A 21639-nucleotide genomic window follows, 5' to 3' on the forward strand; every position below is an offset into this window, starting at 1 on the left:
CCAAACAAGAATCTCAAACACACACATTACATTAAAAGTGGTAACTATCCAGTGTGGAGGCATCTATGGGTTGCTTCACCTAAGAGGAGGAACAGATACGTTACAAGAACCTGGGTTACATTCACATTTCACAGAGGGATGGTGGGGAGCTGGTGTGAGAGGACCTCAGGAAAAAAGTACAGACCACAAGCAACCTCTCAAGTTAATTTCGGAGACATTTTGTTTTTCAAGAATCATGTAAAAGATTCAATTCTGCTTTTATTAAATTGCTTTCTAATTAAAAACAAGAAAAGTCCAAATGTTCTTTAATAGTTTAAGGAGTTTATTAAACAGTTTTAAGAGGAACAGTGTATAAACAGTTTATAAACAGTTTTAAAAGTAACAGAAGGGAAGAAAAAAAAAAAAAAAGTAACAGAAGGAAAAAACAGCAGAAAGGGAGTGAAGCAGAGAGCTGGAAACCACGAGAGAAACAAACAGGAACCTCCCTTTTCCCAGTTGCCCAAGCCACTCAGCCCAGGCTGCAACCATGGTTCCAGGGTTCATCAAAGCAGGAAGTCCTTGTGCTCTACCCAAGTGGGGTTCTTTCCTTAGGCCCAGGGAACTATGGTTGGAGCAGTACTGAGGCGAGCACAAACCTGGCAAAAGTGTGACCATTACCAAGGGCCGAATCGAGGGTGGGGGCCCCCAGTCAGGTTCGTCTGCCGAAGGAATAAATGAATAGAAGGGCGGGACCCAATGTGTCATCTACGGGTGGGGGGAGGGGGGGAGGGGAAGCCTAGGGGGTGGGGCCTGGGGTGGGGCCTGAGGCGGGACCTGGAGAAGCGGGCTTTCCGAGGCTGACCACTTCGCTGGCTCTCAGCTGCCGGGACTGCACACCGACTGCCACCTGAGCACGCCATCTACGCCGCGCCATGGCCGAAGACCAGCGCGTAAAGGCCGAGACACTCGCCCTGAGACGGCGGTTCATCGGGTACCCAGCGGGCGGGGGTGGAGCAGGGGGCACGCACGCACGACGCACGTACGCCGAGCGCGGAGCTGCGGCCCCCAGCCCCTCCCGGACTACCCTGCTCGACCCTCGCGAATTAGCCATTGGTTCCCTGTCCCTCGGAACAAATCAGCGTGCAGTCCTGGCCTGGCTGCCCTCAGCTCCAGCGGCCGCGGCCTTCCTCTCTGGGCCGCCCTGGCCCGCAGCCTCTGCCCGAGCTCTTGGCAGCCACACTAGGAAGCCTTTGCCCCTGGAGCAGGCCTTTGCCCTGGCACGTGGGAGAACCTTACCCACTGTAGAGGGACCCAGGAAGGAGCAGAAAGGATAGATGAAGGGTCGGAGTGCAGGTAGTTTACTTACAGTACATCTGACGTGTGGGAAGGACCCTCAGAGGGCTATGGCAGTGAGGCAGAGACAACAGGGCCACCTGGCTGGCAGAGGCCAGTTAGGACTGAGAACCTGTGACCCCATATGGGTGCCCAATGCCACACCCCGCCCCGTACCCCCTTAAGAAACAGCCCCTCCGCCACCATCTGAGGCAGCAATCTTCTGGAATCTGAGGTATAGTTGTGAATACATGCCAAGATGAGCAAGATCTAACTTGAAATGACTTCATAAACAATTTAAGTTTTAGCAACTTACTACCACCCTTACTCCTTCTTTCCAACCACTGTGGGGTGGAAGGAATCCCTGGGTGGTGCAAGTGGTTAACTCAAAATTGGCAATGGAGTACATCTAGAGGTGATCTACTTCCCAAAAAATCAACCTTTGAAAACCCTATGGAGTACAGCTCTACTCTGATACACATGAGGTAACCACGAGTGGGAATCAATTTGAGACTACTGGTTTATGGAGTGGGAAGACGAGTCAGAAAACTAACATCATTCAAGCTTTTATCTTTTTCAGGGAAGGGGTTAGGACTCCCCTTAAGTCTTCATATAAAGTCCACTCCTTGCTGTCCCCACAGCTCTTCCTGCAGACTCTTTTTCCCTGAGGATCCTGTTAAGATCGTCAGGGGCCAGGGACAGTACATGTATGATGAACAAGGAGCAGAGTACCTGGACTGCATCAACAATGTGGCTCATGGTCAGTATCATACCTCAGACGAGAGGGGGGCCAGGGGAGGCCAAAACTGAACTTGATCTGAAGGTGTCCTGAAGCTGAGAGGCCTGTAGAGAACCTAGGTTGAATTGAGCCAGCATTCATGGCCAAAGAATGCCAAGTCTTTCTGGTGTACTTCCAAAAGGTATCCATGTTTAGTCCAGAGACCTAAATCTGGGGATCCAATCCAGTTTAAGGATGCTGGAGAGCCCAGTAGTGGGAGATGGCCTTATCATTACCAGCAGCCCAGCAGAATCCAGGTCAGGTTGGGTGGGGGTCATGGCTGGACTTTAGCCCCAGTGACTGCCTTAGGTTGTTGTTGTTGTTGTTGTTGAAAGTGCTGTCAAGTCGGTTCCGACCCATAGCGACCCTGTACAGGGTTTCCGAGGGTGTAAATCTTTACAGGAGTAGAAAGCCTTATCTTTCTCCCACGGAGCAGCTGGTAGTTTCGAACCACTGACCTTAAGGTTCGCAGCCAATTCGTAACCACTACGCTACCAGAGCTCCTTGACTGCCTTAGGTACTAGCTTAAAAAGCCCATTATTCAAATGGGGTAACAAGGATAGATGGAAGGTAAAGGAACCTGAGGTTCAATAGGCAAATTGGAGGTTAGTAAAGTAGAAGCTAAGATCAGGGACTGTAGCCTCAAATGCCTGGATTCAAATCCTGTCCACTTACCAACTTTGTGATCTTGAGCAGACTACTTAATTTTTTATGCCTCGGTTTGTTCATCTGCAAAATAGGCATGATAGATATAATAATGGATACCTACCAGGTGTTTTGGAGGAATAACTGAGTTAATTCACAAATGTGGCCGACACATCATCATAGTCTCTGGATGACACAAATGGTTAAGTGCTCAGCTGAAAGGTTGGCAGTTCAAATCTATCCCAGAAGCACTTCTGAAGAAGATCATTAGAGCCATTGAAAACCCCATGGATCACATTCTACTCTCACACACATGGGGTCAGTATGAGTGGGAATCAGCAGCAACTGGTTGATTCTTTTTGACTTGATACACACTAAGCTGTTATACATACTGTTGTCATTGTCCTTGACCAGCCCCCAATGGCAGATGAAGTCAAGCTCACCTATAGACCCCTGCCTTTGTCAAAAAAATGGCCTAAGGAAGCTTTCTTAAAGACATGGCTGTCCCAGACAGTATCTCCAGATATCTCCTGCCAGAGAACGTTTCCTTCAAATGTTGTTGTTGTTAAGTGCCATTGAGTCAATTCCAACCCATAGCGACCCTGTATAGGGTTTCCGAGGAGCAGCTGCTGAGTTTGAACCGTGGACCTTGCAGTTCAAATGACTTTGCAGTCTGACACATTAACCCACAGCGCCACACTAGGACTCCTTCTAATAGAGTTCAGCAACTCTTTCTAGGCCTCCCTCTCCAAAACCAGCTTCTCTCTCTTTGACCTCTACCTCCAGACGCCCTCCTTCCTCTTCTCTCCCTCTGTAACTGCGTCTCTTCTGACCGGGTTTACGGACTAGCCTGGGGGAGGCCCAGTGAGACTGGCCGGAAGTGGCTGGCCAGGTGACTGCGTGACCTCTTCCAGTTGGGCACTGCCACCCTCTCGTGGTCCAAGCGGCACATGAACAGAACCAGGCGCTCAACACAAACAGCCGGTACCTGCATGACAACATAGTCAATTATGCGCAGAAGCTTTCAGAGACCCTGCCAGAGCAGCTCTGTGTGTTCTATTTCCTGAATTCTGGGTAAGTGGACTGCACCAGCCCGTGACCGGAGGGCAAAACAATGAAGAAGAGAGTTGCACAAGTGGGCGCAATGTAGACTAGCAGACAAAGTGGACTTTGGGGAGGGGTCCTTGACATACCTGGTTCTCAAGCAGCCTAGCTGTGGACCCTGGTGTGTTACCTTCTGAGTCTGGTTTCTTTGTCTCTTAGGGATCATTTTTGAGGGTTAATGAGGCAATGTATTCCATAATTTTTGTGTCATGGATCCACAGCACAGCACTGAGGGTCTAGCCCAACTCTCTTCTTGGGTTACTCAATAAAGAGCAGAAACATCAAGTGGTTTCTTCAAAGAAATGCAGAATTACAAAGTGGCATTGTTTAGTGGAACTATTCAGAGTATAATGAAATGGAGGGGATCTGTCCCAGGAAGGCATCCCTGAATAAGTGATGATAAGCTGAGAGCTAAAAACTAACCAAGAGACAGCTAGCTGAGGAGAAAGGGGAGAGTGCTGCCCATGCCACTGGGAGGACTTGTCAAGGCTGGTTGCCACAGGAACAGCCTGGGCAAAGACCCTGAGGCAGGAAGGGCCCAGCATGCCAGAACATCTGAAGAACTGAAAGGAGGTCAGCAGGGGATGGGAAGAAGGAGGGTGCAAGCTAGACTGGAAAGGGTGGCAGAGCCCTATCTCCTAGGACCTTAGTAGCCAAGTGAGGAATCTGGTGTTATCCTAAGTGCTCTGGGAAGCCATGGAAGGATTTTAATCAGAGAAGTGACAACAGGGCTGAGGGAGAGCAAGCATAAACAGAAATCAGTCAGCAGCCAGGTAAGAGGGGAATATAGTTTGAACTAGGGCAGTGAAGACAAATGGGTAGGTAAAGTATACCCCAAACAAGTGCAGCACACCTGGGAGAAAACAGTTCCACAACTCCTAGGCAGTGGCCTTTACAGTCTATTAATGATGTCATTTTCATCATTATCATTATCATTTACAGTATACATTCATCAGCCCCTCCCACCTCCAGTAATTTCCTGGAATTACCATGTTCATTTTACATGTAGGTGACAGAGTTCAGCTTGCCCAGGATGGCACCAGAGTGGGAACCAAGGTCCTTAGCTCCAAGTCAGTTTCTCTGTGAAGAGCAGGGAGTTGGAGTCAGCACCTGCATGGTGGTAGAAGGGATATTCCTAGTGACTTTCTTTACCACGTGTGCTCTGGGGGTTCCAGTGACTTCTAGGGGGCCAAATCCCGGGGTGTCTTTGCTGCCCTGTTGCATTCAGTCTCTTGACAGTATTTGAAAGACTGAACCACTTTCTCGGGAGCTTTCTCCTCTCGCTGCTGGGACACCGTGCTCCCTGGTTTCCCTCCAAGTTCTCTGGCCTCTCTCTTCAGTTTCTTTTGCTGGCTCCTCGTCCTTTATGCTTCAGGGTTGGTCCCAGGCTATTTTCCTCTCCAAGCCTTCTCCCAGCATGTCCTCATCCATTCCCCCATTCCGGTGGCTGGAACTCTTAGATCTATGTCCTGCGCTTAGACATTGCCCATGCATTCCAGACTCAGGTTGTAGCTGTCCACCTCACATCTAACAAAAATTTCCAATTTAGCATCCAGAAGTGAGCACTTGCTTGTCTCCCACCAGCATCTGAATGGGAATTGAGCAGGCTCTCCCCCACCAGCCCCAGGCCTAACCAGGAACCAGCCACACTCCACCCACTAAATAGTCCCCTCAGGTAGTATTTGCTCAAGGCAGGAGTTTCCCGCCCCCTTCCAGCCCTTAGTCAGGCCCAGCTATCTCTTACACCCACCACCTCTCTCCATCCCCATGGTACCCCCAGCTAGCCCTGGTGGACAGCCCCCTCCAAGTCCTTCATTCCTTCTACTCAGCTAGACACACAGCCAGAGATTGTCTCCTGAAATGTGTGGAGTCATGTCCCTTCTCAGATTAAAACCCTTCTGTGGCTTCCTATGGCACTGAAAATTCAACCCAGGCTCCTCCTCATGCCCACATGGCCCTGGAAACTGGCCTCTGCATGTCCCCAAATTCTCCCGACCTCCCAGCATCCCCTGCATCCTTTCTGGATTCCTCGAGCACACCCAGCTCTTTTCCTTTCCAGACTTTGGCACAAATTGTTCCTTCTGCCTGGAAGCTTTTCTGTGTGGCTGTTCCTTCCCCTCAGGTCTAAGTGCACATGTTCCTTCCTCATATCTAAAGCAGGGCCATCTAGCACGCTCTTTCAGCACCTTGCCATTGTAGCACGTATCAAACTGATGAGTTTCTTTCTCTGTCCGTGACACACACTAGAATGTATACTCCAGGAGGGCCAGGGCCAGTCTGTTTCACTTATTTATGTTGGCCCCAGCTCAGTCTAGCACAGAGGAGGCATTTGATAAACATTTAGTGAGTGAGTGAATAGTAGTAGCAGGAGAAGTATCCTTCTCAAGGGGCTCTTGGTGGAAGCCACCCTCAGTGAGGAGAGCAGACTCACAGCACTGCCCTGACTGTGCCCTCGGACAGCTGTCTGAAAAGCACCCATGTTTGCCACAGGTCAGAAGCCAATGACCTGGCCCTGAGGCTGGCCCGCCAGTACACGGGACACCAGGACGTGATAGTGCTGGACCAGTAAGTGCCACACAGCTCTGCCCTTCCCAGAAGTGACTGACTTGCGAACTTGTTGGGGGTCAGTGAGGCTCTGGCTTTTAATTTGTCTTACTCAGGGTCTTCTAGACAAAACCAGGAAGGTAAAGTCCGAGTGGCACAAACAGTTTGTGTTCACCTGCTAATCTAAAGGATGGTGGTTCAAAGCCACTCAGCAGCACCTGAGGAGAAAGGTCTGGTTGTCTGCTTCCATGAAGATCACAGCCAAGAAACCCTGTAATATGGCGTACCATGAAGCAAAGTCAACTCAATGACAAAAGTTTGTTTTGTTTTGTTTTTAAGATACAGAAAGAGATTTAAGGTGCTCTGGTAGCATAGTGGTAACGAATCCGGCTGCTTGCCCCAAGGACAGCAGTTCAAAACTACTAGTTCCATGGGAGAAAGATGAGGTTTTCTGCTCCCGTAAAGATTTACAACCTTGAAAACCCTATACAGAATCGCTGTGAGTCGGAACTGACTCCATGGCACACAAACCACCACCACCAGAGAGTTTTATTTGAAATATTTTAAGGAACTGGTTCATGTGCTTCTGGGGGCTAGCAACTACAGAATCTGTAGGCAATGTGACAACTTAGAGAGTTCTGTAGACTTGTGTCCCAAGAGTCATAGGTCAGAGTAGAGGAATTCTGGCAATTCACTGTAGGGGAAATTCTTTTATGTTTTCTTTATTTTTGGTAACAGTTTTGGTGAGCTATAGTGCACATTATCCAGTTCAGCCATTTAAAGTGTGCAACTTAGTGATTTCTAGTATATTCAGAGTGTGTACCATCACCACAATCAAAACGAAACCCAGCAACCCTTAGTAGTTATTCCCCATTTCCTACAGAGGCAGACTAAGCTATAAATTAAGTGTACATACTTTATTGATAATTCTTTTGCTCATGAGAAAAACTTTAGTTAAATCTGAATTCAAATCTCAATTGAAGCCCATAGCCACACAAGCATAATGGAAGGGAGATTTGGAGTTATGTAAATGATGCATGGGGATTTACAAGTGAATACTTAAAATTGTGTTAATTAGGACTCAAAAGAAATGAACAATTCAGTCTCAGTGGTAGAACCACAGTTTTAAATGTTCAGTAGCCACATTTAACTAATGACTGCCCTATTGAACTGAGAAGAACATTTCTGTCATCACAGAAAATTCTATCGGACAGTCCTTTCCAAGTGAAGTATTTTAAAAATTGGATTCTCAGGCATTTAGTCCCAGTGTGGCACTGTAGTATAAGCACTGGATTGCTATTCATAAGTTAGTGGTTCAAACCTACCAGCCGTTCCTCAGAAACCCTATACAGGTTACTATGAGTTGAAACTGACTACATGGCACTTAACAACAACTGAACAACATCTGCTTATTGGCATATAATAACATTTACATGATCGTATTGTATCATAATAGCTAGACATCCAATATTGGTTTGTTTTTTGGGGTTGATACCGATAGTGATTCTCTGTCGTTCCCCATACACACACACACCTCCCCCGTGAAATTAGAGAAGGTCACACAGTTCTGATGTGCCATTTTTACAAGCCCCAATGTTCAGTGTTTTCTTTGACTCCTATTTGTTGTTATTGTTGTTGTTAAGTGCCATCGAGTCAGTTCCTACTCATAGGAACTGTATAGGGTTTCCAAGGAGCAGCTAGTGGATTTGAACTGCTGACCTTGTGGTTGGCAGCCCAGTGCTGATTCTGCTGCACCATATCAGGAGTGTAACTCCTATTTGTTGTTGTTGTTGTAAGTGCTGTGGAGTTGGTTCCGACTCATAGCGACCCTGTACAGGGTTTCCGAGGCTATAAATCTTTACAGGAGCAGAGCCTCATCTTTCTCCCACGGAACCGCTGGTAGTTTCGAACTGCTTACCTTGCGGTTCACAGCCCTATTCGTAACCACTACACTACCAGAGCTCCTTTTAACTCTCCTATTAGACAGATGGAAAACTCTTTCTCTTCAGGCCTCATTTAACTGGTTGGATGAAGCCCACCCACATTGTGGAAGATAATATGTTACTTACTTACTGATTTCATCACTTGTGCCATAGGATAAGCACTTGATCTCAAGGTCAGTATGAACTGCAAAGTCAGCAATTCAAACTTACCGGTCACTCACTCCTTGGAAACCCTATACAGAGTCACTATGAGTTGGAACTGACTCAATGGCACTTAATAACAACAACGACTTCATGAAGTGCCTAGATGGCACAAATGATTAATGTGTTCAACTATTAACTAAAAAGTGGGAGCTTTGAGTCCATCCAAGAGACACCTCAGAGGAAAAATCTGGTGAACTACTTGAATCAACCACTGAAATCCCTGTGGAACACAGTTCAACTCTAACACAAGTGGGGTCACCTTGGGTCAGAGTCAACTTAACAGCAACTGATTAAGTTTTGTTTGGGTTTTAACTACTTCATACCCATCATCTTGACTTCTGTTTGACCAAACAACTGAGCCCGTTAACTTATCCAGGTTGATACATAAAATTAACCATCCCAAGTGCTGTAGGCCAGGCAGCCTCACTGGCTGGGGGAAGGACCACAGAAACCCCACAGGGCCCTTTCCTCAAGCCACACTGTTCTACAAGGGAACCTGTTGGGAAGCAGAATGCTTTGTGAGGTGGTGAGTGTTTGTCCCACAACCTTCAAAATCTGAATGTTTTCCCAGCAGCTATTGCTCTGGTAGCATAGTGGTTACGAATCGGACTGCAAACCACAAGGTCACCAGTTCGAAACTACCAGCTGTTCCGCAGGAGAAAGATGAGGCTTTCAGTTCCCATAAAGATTTACAGCCTCAGAACCCCTGTACAGGGTCGCTATGAGTCGGAACCGATGCCACAGCATTTAACAACAACAAAATTTTAATAGTTGCCATCAAGTCAGCTCCAGCTCCCAGCAACCTCATGTGTAACTGCACAAACGGTGTTCGCTCCAGCACCATCTCATGATCTTTGCTGTGCTTCGTCTATTGTTATTTTGAGTTTCTTCCAACCAAGGGGTTCATCTTCCAGCACTATGTTGGGTTTCCATTGGCTAACTTTCACAAGTAGACCATCAGGCCTTTCTTTGATGTCTGTCTTAGTCTGGAAGCTCTGGGGAAAGCTGTCTGCATGACTGCTCCTGCTGGTATTTGATAATACCAGTGGCATAGCTTCCAGCATCACAGTAACACACAAGCCACACCAGTACAACAAACTGACAGATGAGTGGTGGGTCCCTACAGTTACTTTCTTGTCCTGAGCCTCTGATGTGTCTGAGGCCAGGTTTGGGGCATGATCACACTTTAAGACTCAGTGTAACCCTGCAGGAGAAAGCTGGACCCACGCAGTTAAATGATGACACCCACACACCCATTTTGTAGCTAGTAGGTGGCATTACCAGGAGACCTTGCTGACTCCCAGCATGAGGATGTGCTGTAACCAGAAGGTTGCTTGTTCCCGGAGTGTCTAGGTTGGGCAGAGGAGTCTGTGCCACCTGGACTAAGACCTCCTCCCTCTCTGCCCCAGTGCATATCATGGCCACCTGAGCTCCCTGATCGACATCAGCCCCTACAAGTTCCGGAACCTGGACGGCCAGAAGGAGTGGGTCCATGTGGTATGTACTGCAGACATTGGCATCAAGTGGGGGCCCACCCATACACCAGGTGACACAGTGCTGTCTCTTCCCACAGGCACCACTCCCAGACACCTACCGGGGCCCTTACCAAGACCACCCCAATGCTGCAGAGGCCTCTGCCAGTGATGTGGAGCGCGTGATCGCCAGTGCCCAGGAAAAGGGCAGGAAGGTAAATGCCTCCTACGCACGCTGAGTGCTGCTGGTGGCCCCAAGGGAAGGCAGGCAGACCCTGCCTGGAGGAGTCCACAAGGAGTTAATAGACTCAGAGGAGTTTCAGTGTACTGATGAGGGCACGTCTTCGTTTCTTAGAGCACAAATACCACAAGTGGTTTCAAAGAACAGAAATATATTTTCTCACCTTCTAGAGGTTTAAAGTCCCAAGTCAGGGTCTCAGCCATGTCACTTCCTGACTTGTGGGCCTTCCTTGATTCCTTGACTTGTACACAAGCTTCATATGGCATCTGTCTCCCCTGACCCTCATGTGCACATATCTCTGTGTCTAATTCACTCCTTTCAGAAAACAGAAGTGATTAGGTTTAGGAGCCGCCCTAAGTTGTCATGACCTCAACTGACCACTTGATGACATGCCAGGTTGTGAGAGATGATTGCATTACATTACATTAGATTGCTGCATCCTGTGGCAGAACTGTAGGATAAGTACTGGACTGAAAGATCTGTTTAGACTGAAAGGTGGACGGTTCAAACCCACCAGCGGCTCCTCAGAAACCCTGTCCAGGGTTGTTATGAATCAGGACTGACTCGATGGCACTTAACAATAGCAGCAACACATTAGATCACATCCACAGGTGTAGGGGTGAGGATTCCAGCACATATTTTCACAGGGTGGGGATAGGAGTTAGCTATGCAGAGTGGGTGGCAGTGTAGAAGAGGACAAGCATCCTCTATAGAGTAGGCAGTAGGCAACCTTGCCTGGAGATGGAGGGGTGGGGATGAGGTGGGCAGAGCCATGTGAGGTATGGGGCCAGGCTGAGCCAGGAGAGACAGAGGTAATAGCTCAGTGTTGTGCTCTAGAAAGTTCCCTCAGGCTTGTGGAGGGTGGTTTGTGCAGACAAGTGATTACAGAGGCTAGGGGCTGAGTCAGCACTGGAGAGACCTGACCAGGGCAGCATGGTAGAGATTGTGGGGGTGGGGGGAGTGGGGAGCACAGCAGATACATGTTGTACCAGGCACAGGGATGGCCACAGGAGAGCAGGCAGGAAGCCATTGGATAGCAGAATGAGGGGAGGTTCTCCAGAAGGTCCCACTGAGGCGTGACAAGCTGCACACAGACTACAGGACAAGGAAGACAGTTGTACAGCCTGTGGGGTTCTGGGAGCAAATCAGGGCCACCTGGACTAGGTCCTGAAAGCCTCTGTGGCTCAGATGCTCTTCACCCAATTATATAAAATGTGGAAAGAGAATTGTTCTGGTCGCTATAGGGAGAGAGACAAGCTTCCTGTCATATCCACCCATCTTGTCTGGGCAGAGTCCTCTGAATCCCTTCCGAGGCAGAGAGAGCAAAGTGCAGAAGTCATTGCTGAAGCAAAAGGGATCTGTGCGGAGCAGCACCAAGCTCAGACCTCTGGGTTAACATCTGGTGCCAAGAGGGGCTGGACTCTTCCAAAGTATTAGGAGACAGCTGCCAGAGGCCAAGTTGGAAATGGATGTGAGGGAAGGAGTGAGAAGTCAGGGATGGAACCAGTGGGCAGTGGATTAAAGTGGATCAAGGATGGCAGGCCATATCCCTGTCCTGGGAGGTGAGACAGTGAGAGGTGGGTCAGCAGATAAAGAATAGAAGGAAGGAACAGCCTACTGGGGGAACTCGGTTAATTTAGTGTGGGGCATGCCCAGAACAAGTGTCCTAGGGGCATCCCAGCGGTAAGAATTCGTCATGAACCCTGAACCCTCAATTTGCTATGGAACCCAGTCAGGCTCAGCAGTGGCTTCCTTGGTCCTCTTGTAGCACTGAGTTACTTGGGTAGGCCAGGTGGTTCCTGATGCCCCCTCTTGTCCACAGATCGCAGCATTCTTCGTGGAGTCTCTGCCCAGTGTAGGAGGGCAGATCATCCCCCCTGTGGGCTACTTTCCAAGAGTGGCTGAGTGAGTACATAGCAGGGGGCTGCCGCTGAGAGGAAAGCATGTTAATGGGGTTTCCACACTTTTGTCCCAAACCCCAACCTTAGGCTGGCCTGTTCACCAGAATTTTTAGGCAACCACCCTAAAGAACAAGACCACCCATCAGCCCACCACCTCCACCTAACTGGTGACAGACCCCCAACTCAGAGCCCCAAGGTCTCCCACCTTTGTATCCAACCCCTTCCCACAACTCTTGTCACCCTTCTGTCTGTCCTCTGCCACAGGCACATCCGCAAGGCTGGAGGGGTCTTTGTCGCTGATGAGATTCAAGTTGGCTTTGGTCGTGTGGGCAAGCACTTCTGGGCCTTCCAGCTGCAAGGGGAGGACTTTGTCCCTGACATTGTCACCATGGGCAAGCCCATTGGCAATGGCCACCCTCTTGCTTGTGTGGTCACAACCCAGGCTGTGGCAACGGCATTTGAAGCCACCAACGTCGAGTATTTCAACACGGTGAGTGAGGGTTCCAGGGCAGGGGCTCCTTCCTGCTGGGCTCTGTTGGGTTTGGACAACTGGCTCATCCTAGTGAGCAAAGGCCCTACACTGGGCTCAGCATGAAGACTGCTAACACTGTCTTACCTACCTAGGGAAGCCCTATCCAGGGTCATTATGAGTCAGAACTGACTTGACTGCACTTAACAACACCAACAATTGTAACAGGACTGCGAACCACAAGGTCAGCAGTTCAACCCACCAGCAACTCCTTGGAAACCCTGTACAGGAGTGCTATGAGTCAGAACTATCTTGATGACACTTAACAGCAAAAACAACTGTAACAAACACCACAAATGGAAGATGTTAGAGAACAGAAACTTTTTTTCTCACAGTTCTGGAGGCTAGAAGCCCACACCAGTGTCTTCACTGTGTTGATTCCTTGGTTCCTTGGCTTGTAGATGATCCTCACATGGTCTCTGTTTTCCCCACTTGTTTGCCTCTGTGTCTAATCTTCCCCTTTTAGAACACAGGCATTATTCAGTGTAGGACACACTCTGCACTGGTAATGGCCACATGAACATAAAAAAGCAGCCCAGGTTTCCAGATGGATTTATATCCACAGATACAGGGGTTAAGATCCCAACACATCTTTTGGGGGACAATTAGCCCTGTGAAGAGGAAAGAATGTGTTCTGTGAGGTGACAGACAGGTAGCCAGTTCATGGGTTACTTTATTAGTGTTGTAAGTGCCTGAGAACCCCTCATCCCAAATAGAGGCTAGGTCCTTGCCATCTAACCCTGTGGATCGAACCCATGTCATTGCTTCCAACCCCAGCTGACTGTCACTCTAAATTCTATGTTCCCAGTTTCCCCTTGTGTATTATGGTATTGAACCTATACATATACATTTCCTCTAAAACATGGCATTTTTTATTTTGTTTTTAACCTTAAATATATTTTTTAAAGTGTATCTTGCTATATGTACTGTGGGAAGACTTTATCTTTTTTATTTAATATTAGTAAGAATCATCCATATGGCATGTTACTGAAGTTCGTTTGTTTTGATGCTTCATAGTTATTACATTGTGTAAATATAAGGGGGCTTCAAACAGTTCATGGAAAAACGTTTCCATTTTTTCATGAAATTTTTGAAACCCCCCCACAGGAATGGTTTAAAATCAGGAAACATGTATGCCAGGGTTGTATCCTTTCACCATACTTATTCAGTCTGTATGCTGAGCAACCAAGCCAATAAAATCGATTATGTAAAGAAGAATGTGTCATCAGGACTGGAGGAAGACTCACAACCTGTGACATGCAGACAATACAACCTTGCTTGCCATAAACAAAGAGGATGAACATCAAACTGAAGAACATCAAAGACTACAGTCTTCAGTATGGGTTTCACCTCAATGTAAAGGAAACAAAACTTCTCACAACTGGACCAATAAATGTCATCATGATAAATGGAGAAAAGATTGATGTTATCAAAGACTGCTGCTTGGGTCCACAATGAACACACATGGAAATAATAGCCAAACAATCAAACAGTGTGTCAATCCATCTCTTTAGGAGTCTTCCTCTTTTTCACTGATCTTCCATTTTACAAGCATGATGTATTTCTTCAAAGACTGGTCCCTCCTGATAATATGTCCAAAGTATGAGAGATGAAATCTCACCATTCTGGCTTCTAAGGAGCATTCTGGCTGTACTTCTTCCAAGACACATTTGTTCCTTCTACTGGCAGTCAATGGTACTTTTAATAGTCTTCTCCAACACTATAATTCAAATACATAGATTCTTCTATGATCTTCCTTATTCATTGCCCAACTTTCACATGCAAATGAGGCTATTGAGAATACCAAGGTAGGGTGAGGTGCACCTTAGTCCTCAAACTGATCCCTTTGCTCTTGAACACTTAAAAAGAGGTCTTATGCAGCAGATTTGCCTAATGCAGCACATTGTTTGAATACTTTTACTTATATGAGTATTGATAGTGGATCCAAGCAAAATGAAGTCTTCCAAATCAATATTTTCTCCATTTATGTCATGTTATTTATTGGTCCAGTTATGAGGATTTTAATTTTTTTTACATTGAGGTGCAATCCATACTGAAGACTGTGGTCTTTGATCTTCATCTTTAGTATTTTACGTCCTCTTCACTTCCAGCAAACAAGATTGTATCATTTGCATATCATAGGTTGTTAATGACTCTTCTTCCAATTCTGATGACAAATTCTTCTTCACATAATCCATTTTTTAGATTATTTGCTCAGCATACAGATTGAATAAGTATGGTACACATCTTTCTTGATTTTTAATTCATGCAGTATCCCCTTGTTGTATTGAAACAACTGTTCCTTGGTCTATGTACACATTCCTCATGAGTCCAATTAGGAGTTCTAGAGTACCCACTCTTCAAATGTGATCCATACCTTGTCATGATCCACACAGTCGAAAGTCTCTGTGTAGTCAATAAAGGACAAGTAAACATCTTTCTGGTATTTTCTGCTTTGAGCCAAGATCCATCTAACATTAGCAGTGATATCCTGAGTTCAACATCCTCTTATGAATCCAGCTTGAATTTCTGACAGTTCTTTGTCAATGTACTGTTACAGTTATTTTTTAATTATCTTCAGCAAAATTTTGCTTGCATGTGATATTAATGATATTGTTCAATGATTCCTGTATTGCATTGTGTCACCTCTCTTTGGAATGAGCATAATAATGGATCTCTTCCAATTGGTTGGCCAGGTAGCTGTCTTCCAAATTTCTTGGCATAAATAAGTGAGTGCCTCCAGGGCTGCATCATGTTGAAAGATTTCAATTTGTATTCTCCATCAATTCCTGGAACCATATTTTTCACCAGGCCTTAACTTCAGCATGGACTTCTTTCCTTGATCATATGCTACCTCTTAAAATGGTTGAATATTGGCCATTTATTTTGGCACAGTAACTCTGTTTATACTTTCATTCTTCTTTTGATGCTTTCTTCATCACTCAATACTTGTCCATAGAATCCTTCAACATTGCAAGTCAAGCTTTATTTTATTTTATTTTATTTTATTTTTTCAGTTCTTTCAGCTTGAGAAATGGTGAACATGTTCTTCCCTTTTGGTTTCTTTCCTTCTGGTCTTTGCACACTTCACTATACTACTTGACTCTCTCTTCTCCAGCTGCTCTTTCAACTTTTCTGTTCAGCTCTTTTACTTCCTCATTTCTTCCATTTGCTTTAGCATTTCTACACTGGAGAGCAAGTTTCAGAGTCTCTTCTGACATCCATTTGGTCTTTTCTTTCTTCCTTGTCTTCTTAGTGACCTTTTGCTTTCTTCTGTATGATGTTAATATCATACCTCGACTCTTCTTGTCTTCGATCATTAATGTCTAATGCATCAAATTTGTTCTTCAGATGATCTCTAAATTCAAGTGGGATATGTTCAGGGTTATACTTTGGCTCTCGTAGACTTGTTTTCTTCAGCTTTAGCCTGAATTAATATATGCGCCTGTTCCACAGTCTGCCCTTTGTCTTCTTTTGGCTGATGATACAGAACTTTTCCACTGTCTCTTTGCACAGGTGTAATGAATTTCATTTCTGTGTGTTACATCTGGTGAAGTCCATGTGTATAATAATGTTTTATGTTGTTTAAAAAGGTATTTGCAAAAAAAAAAAAAAAAAGGTATTTGCAGTGAAGTCATTTATCTTGCAAATTTCTATCATGTGATCTCCAGCATCATTTCTATCACCAAGGCCATGTTTTCCAACTACTGATCCTTCCTCTTTGTTTCCAGCCTTTGTATTCCAATTGCCAGCAAGTATCAATACATCTTGATTGCATGTTTGATCAATTTTAGACTGAAGAAGTTGGTAGAATTCTTCAATTTCATCATCACTAGCTTTAGTGGTTGATACATAAATTTGAATAATAATTGTATTAAGTGGTCTTCCTTGTAGGCATATGAATATTGCCCTATCACAGACAGCATTATACATCAAGATAGATTTTGAAATGTTCTATTTGATGATGATGTGACACCATTCCTCTTCAATTTGTCATTCCCAGCATAGTAAACCATGTGATTGCCAGATTCAAAATGGCCAATACCAACCAGTCCATTTCAGCTCACTAATAACTAGGATATTGATGTTTATGTGTCCCAATTTCATTTTGACAGCTTCCAATTTTCCTAGATTCATATTTCGTACATTCCATGTTCCAATATTTAATAGATGTTTGCAGCTGTTTCTTCACATTTTTAGTTGGGTCCCATCAGCAAATGAAGGTCCCAAGGCTTTACTCCATTCGTGTCATCACAGTCAACTCTACTCTTCCCCAGTCTCACTTTGAATGCCTTCCAATGTGAGGGGCACATCTTCCTGTACTATCTAATATTCTGGTGCTATTCGCCATGTTTCAGTATTCAACGTTCTGTGCTGACAGTGTTTTAGTGCTATTCATTAGGTTTTCAATGTCTAAACATTTGGAAATAGTCTATATTTCCTTCTTCCGAGTCTGTCTTAGTCTGGAAGCTCAGCTGAAACCTGTCCACCATGGGTGACCCTTCTTGCATTCAAAATACTGGTGGCATAGCTTCGAGCATCACAGCAATACGCAAGCCACCACTGTGTGACAAACTGATGGAGAAGTGGTGGACCTTCCTTTTAAGTGTGTAGACATTATCCTATCACAGAATTATACTTCAAGATAGATCTTGAAATCTTCTTTTTGACAAATGAACATGATACCATTCCTCTTTAATTTGTTCTCAGAATAGTAAACGCTATGATTGTCTGATTCAAAATGGCAATACCAGTCCCTTTTAGCTCACTGATGCCTAGGACTGGTCAGCACTGAACTGCAATACATAAAGTCATTGGTTCAAACCCACCAACAGCTCCTCAGAAACCCTATGCAGGATCACTACAAGTCAGAATTGACTCAACAATACTTAATAACAACAACAATGCCTAGGATATTGATCTCATGCATTCCATTTCATTTTTGACAACTTCCAATTTTCCTAGATTCATACTTTGTATATTCCATGGATGTTTTCAATTGTTTCTCCTTACTTTGAATTGTGCCATATCAGCAAATGAAGGTCCCAAAATCTTTACTCCATTTACATCATCCTAGTCAGTGTAAGGAGACGTAGTCATTATAGTCATACTTTGAGGAGGCAGCTCTTTCCCAATTTTATTTTGAGTGCCTTCAAACTCAAGAGGTTCATCTTTAGGCACTATCTCTGATAGTGGTGGTTATGTGCCGTGGAGTCGGTTCCCACTCATAGTGACCCTGTACATCTTTCTCCTGTGGAACAGCTGGTAGTTTCGAACTGCTGACCTTGAGGTTCGCAGCCCGATTCGTAACCACTAGGCTACCAGAGCTCTATATCTCATAGTATTCTGTTATTCATAATATGTTCATCTTCTAATATGATATCTGTCAGTTCCACTGCTATTCGTAAGATTTTCAGTGGCTCAACATTCAGAAGTAGTCTGTCTGCCTCTCCTTCTTCCTAGTCTGTCCTCATATGGAAGCTCAGCTGAATCCTGTCCACGGTGGATGACCCTGCTGGTATTTAAAATACTGGTGGCAAAGTTTCCAGCATCACACAACACTCAAGCCACCACAGTATAACAAACTGACAGACAAGTGGTGATGTTTTACATGTTGTTGCTATTAAGTGCCATCGAGTCGGTTCCAATTCATGGCAACCCTGTATAAGATTTCCAAGGAATGGCTGGTGTGTGTGAACCACTGACCTTGCGGTTCAAACCAAATTTGTAGTCTAGTGCTTATCTAACAGCACCACACTAGGGTATTTTCCATAAGAATATGCAGTTTAACACCCCACAGCAGTGTATGAGATTCTGTACATCCACATCCTCTTCAACAACTGTCAGTTCTGCCAGGCAAGTGGCTCTAAAATGGTATCTCCTCATGGTGTTGGAATGTCATTCCCTGATTTCAGTTTTTGAGAAACCATGCTTCCTCTTCTATGGGATGCCTGTTTGTGATTCTTGCCCAATTTCAAATTTCAGCTATTGTTTTTCTTATTTATTTGAAGGAGATTTGTGTGTCTTGTTATTAATCCTATGTCAATTGTGTATATTTTGAACATGTTCTTCCATTCTGTCTATTCACTAATTCTTTAAGCATTGATGAAAGAGAGTTAATAATTTTAACATGGTCAGCTACTCAATCTTTTCTCTTATAGACAATGTTTTATTTAATCACTCCTACCTCTAAGAGCTCTGGTAGCAAAGTGGTTACAAATCAGGCTGCAAACCTCAAGGTCAGCAGTTCGAAACTACCAGCTGTTCCATGGGAGAAAGATGAGACTTTCTGCTCCCATAAAGATTTATAGCTTCAGAAACCCTCTATAGCATCGTTATGAGTCAGACCGACTCCACGACATATAACCACCACCACCTCTAAGTCTAGAGTCCTGGTGTGGTGCTTGATTGGCACCAAGAAGATCAGTGGTTCAAACTCACCAGCCACTCCTTGCAAACCCTGTACAGGGCCTCTCTCAGTCAGAACTGACTCAATGGCACTTAACAACAACTCATAAGTCAAAAAGATAATCATTCACATTTCCTATTTGGTGTTTTAACATTTTGTTGTTGACATATAAGTCCTTAATCCATTTTATGTTTATTTTGTATCTAGTATGAAACCGCAATCTACTTTCTTCCTTTTGGCATGTGAATAACATCTTTCTTCAGCTCTCTTTATTCCTTATTGACCTCATGAGCCACCTCTATATATAACCAAAGCCCCAGACATGAGCAGGTGTATATCTGGACTCTTAATTCTTTTCTATTGGTCAATTTGTTTTTCTGTGTCTGTACCACATTTCCGTACTATAAATTCATTACTAACATAGGCAAGTACCCTTTTGCTGTTTTTTGGGGTTGTTTTTTTCTTATTCAGAAGAGTTCTTGCTATTTCTGACCCTTTACTCTTCCATATGAATTTTAAATTATCTTTAAACATTTTATGAAAGACCTTGTTAGGATTTCGATTGGAGAATTGCATTAAATCTGTAGATCAATTTGGAGACAAGTGATGGCTTTACAATATTGAATCTTTCTATCCGTGAACATTGTATATATTTCTAATTTTCTACAGATACTGTATGTCATTAGATTTATTCCTTGATATTTTATACTCTGTCATATATTATAAGTTCTCCTAATGTGTCTACTGTTAGCTATGTTGTTGTTGTTGTTGTTAAGTGCCGTTGAGTCAGTTCCAACTCAAGGAGTGGCTGGTGGATTTGAATCACCATCCTTATGGTTAGCAATCTGATGTTTATCCTACAGTGCCACACCAGAACTCTACTGTTTACTACAGTATGTAAAAATACACACTTGTATATATTAATCTTGCATCCTTGCTCTAAACCCTTTTCTTATTTTTAATAATTGTTATGTGAGTTAGCTTAAGTTGTTCTGTGAAAGCAGTGACCATATTTTTATGGAAATAACATGTACCTTCTATGTTTGTTTATCAACTGCTCTTGGCCCCCAAGAGATATTTTTGTAAACTAACTATAATTTATTTTTTTACAACATGTTCAAAAAATGGCTTAGTGGTGCTTAGGAAAATACCTCCCAGGAGGAAAGAGTAGTTGGCAAACAAATGTAGAATGTGTATATCACTTATTACTGTGTATTATCATCAAATAATGACATTTTTCTTATTACACTGCATGAGACTTCCAATACATAGTTGAATACAAGTGGCAGCAATGGATATTTTTAATTCTTAAATTTAATCAAATTCTTACAATATTGTCCACTTTGGATAACCGTACTAGATTTTTTTTTCTTCAAATTTCTATGGAAGCCCCTCTTGCTTCTTCTTTATTTATTTGTTTATTTATTTTGTATTTAAGGTTTTTATTGTGGATTGAGTGAAAGTTTGCAGGGCATAACATCAGTTTTACATGCAACAAATCATACACCTTGTTTCATTACAATGAGTATAATCCCCTCCATGTACCATCAGTTAACAGTATTTCTCTCTATTCACTTTAGCTTTTTAATAACAAAAAAAACACTCAGGCATAGATAATAATTTACATCTCCAAAAGGCAATTCTGCAAGTCTGCCTCCTGGCCACCAGCTCTTAGTGCATCTCTTCTTAGTCCATGAATCTACACTCCTCAGCCGCTCCCCCTCTCCATGCCACCATCTCTGCCTCTATCTCTGGCGCTGTGGCTTCTCTGGATAAGGTCCCACATTCTGCTTGTGTGCTTCTCTCTTGATGGTCCTACTGGCTCTGAGGAAAGGTCCTTGTCTGCTTTTAGCACCTGTGGGCCCAGCATTCCTTGGAGATCTCCATGTGTGCTGCCATTAGTTGTTCTCTGGATCTAAGAGTTTCACAGTGCAGAGACGCCCAGGCCAAGAGGACACACTCCACTCCTGGCTCTTCTTGATGGTATCAGGTCCCGCCTTCTCTGCTCACATCTCTCTCCTTTTATCTCTTGTAAGATAAAAGGTATTGTGTCCCTCACCCTTGGGACTCTCCCATACATTAGATCAAGGTCATGGTGAGATTAAGAGTCATTTTGTTGTTGTTGTTGTTAAGTGCCATGGAGTCAGTACGGACTCATAACGACCCTATGCACAACAGAACGAAATACTGCCCAGTCCTGGGCTAACTTCTTAATTCTTGTCACGTTTGAGCCCATTGATACTGCCACTTTGCCAATCCATCTTGCTGGGGGTCTTCCTCTTTTTCTTTGACCCTCCACCTTACCAAACATGATATCCTTCCCAATGACTGGTCCCTCCTGACAAAATGTCCAAAGTATGAGAGACGAAGTTTGTCCATCCTGGCCTCCAAGGAGCACTCTGGCTACACTTCTTGCAACACAGATCTGTTGGTTCTTTTGGCAGCCCATGGCACTTTGAATATTCTTCTCCAACACCATAACTCAAAAACATCAATTCTTCTATGGTCTTCCTTCACCAGTAATGATCAATACATCTTTTTTTTCAATGTTTTTATGA

The 21639-nt window shown here is 44.5% G+C and overlaps 1 protein-coding gene across 1 annotated transcript in view; it reads left to right on the forward strand.

Annotated features, from left to right (window-relative positions):
- The first annotated feature begins 911 nt into the window (after positions 1-911).
- PHYKPL (5-phosphohydroxy-L-lysine phospho-lyase) overlaps positions 912-21639 on the forward strand; it is a 45579-nt gene continuing 24851 nt past the window's right edge. Inside the window, exons 1-8 of the mRNA XM_006873487.1 lie at positions 912-970; positions 1953-2071; positions 3649-3808; positions 6329-6403; positions 9939-10026; positions 10103-10216; positions 12065-12147; positions 12408-12633. Coding sequence (XP_006873549.1) covers positions 912-970; positions 1953-2071; positions 3649-3808; positions 6329-6403; positions 9939-10026; positions 10103-10216; positions 12065-12147; positions 12408-12633 — 924 coding nt within the window. The remainder of the gene's footprint in view (positions 971-1952; positions 2072-3648; positions 3809-6328; positions 6404-9938; positions 10027-10102; positions 10217-12064; positions 12148-12407; positions 12634-21639) is intronic.

Source organism: Chrysochloris asiatica, unplaced genomic scaffold (genome assembly GCF_000296735.1).
Source record: "Chrysochloris asiatica unplaced genomic scaffold, ChrAsi1.0 scaffold00242, whole genome shotgun sequence".
In the NCBI taxonomy this organism is placed as follows: domain Eukaryota; kingdom Metazoa; phylum Chordata; class Mammalia; order Afrosoricida; family Chrysochloridae; genus Chrysochloris; species Chrysochloris asiatica.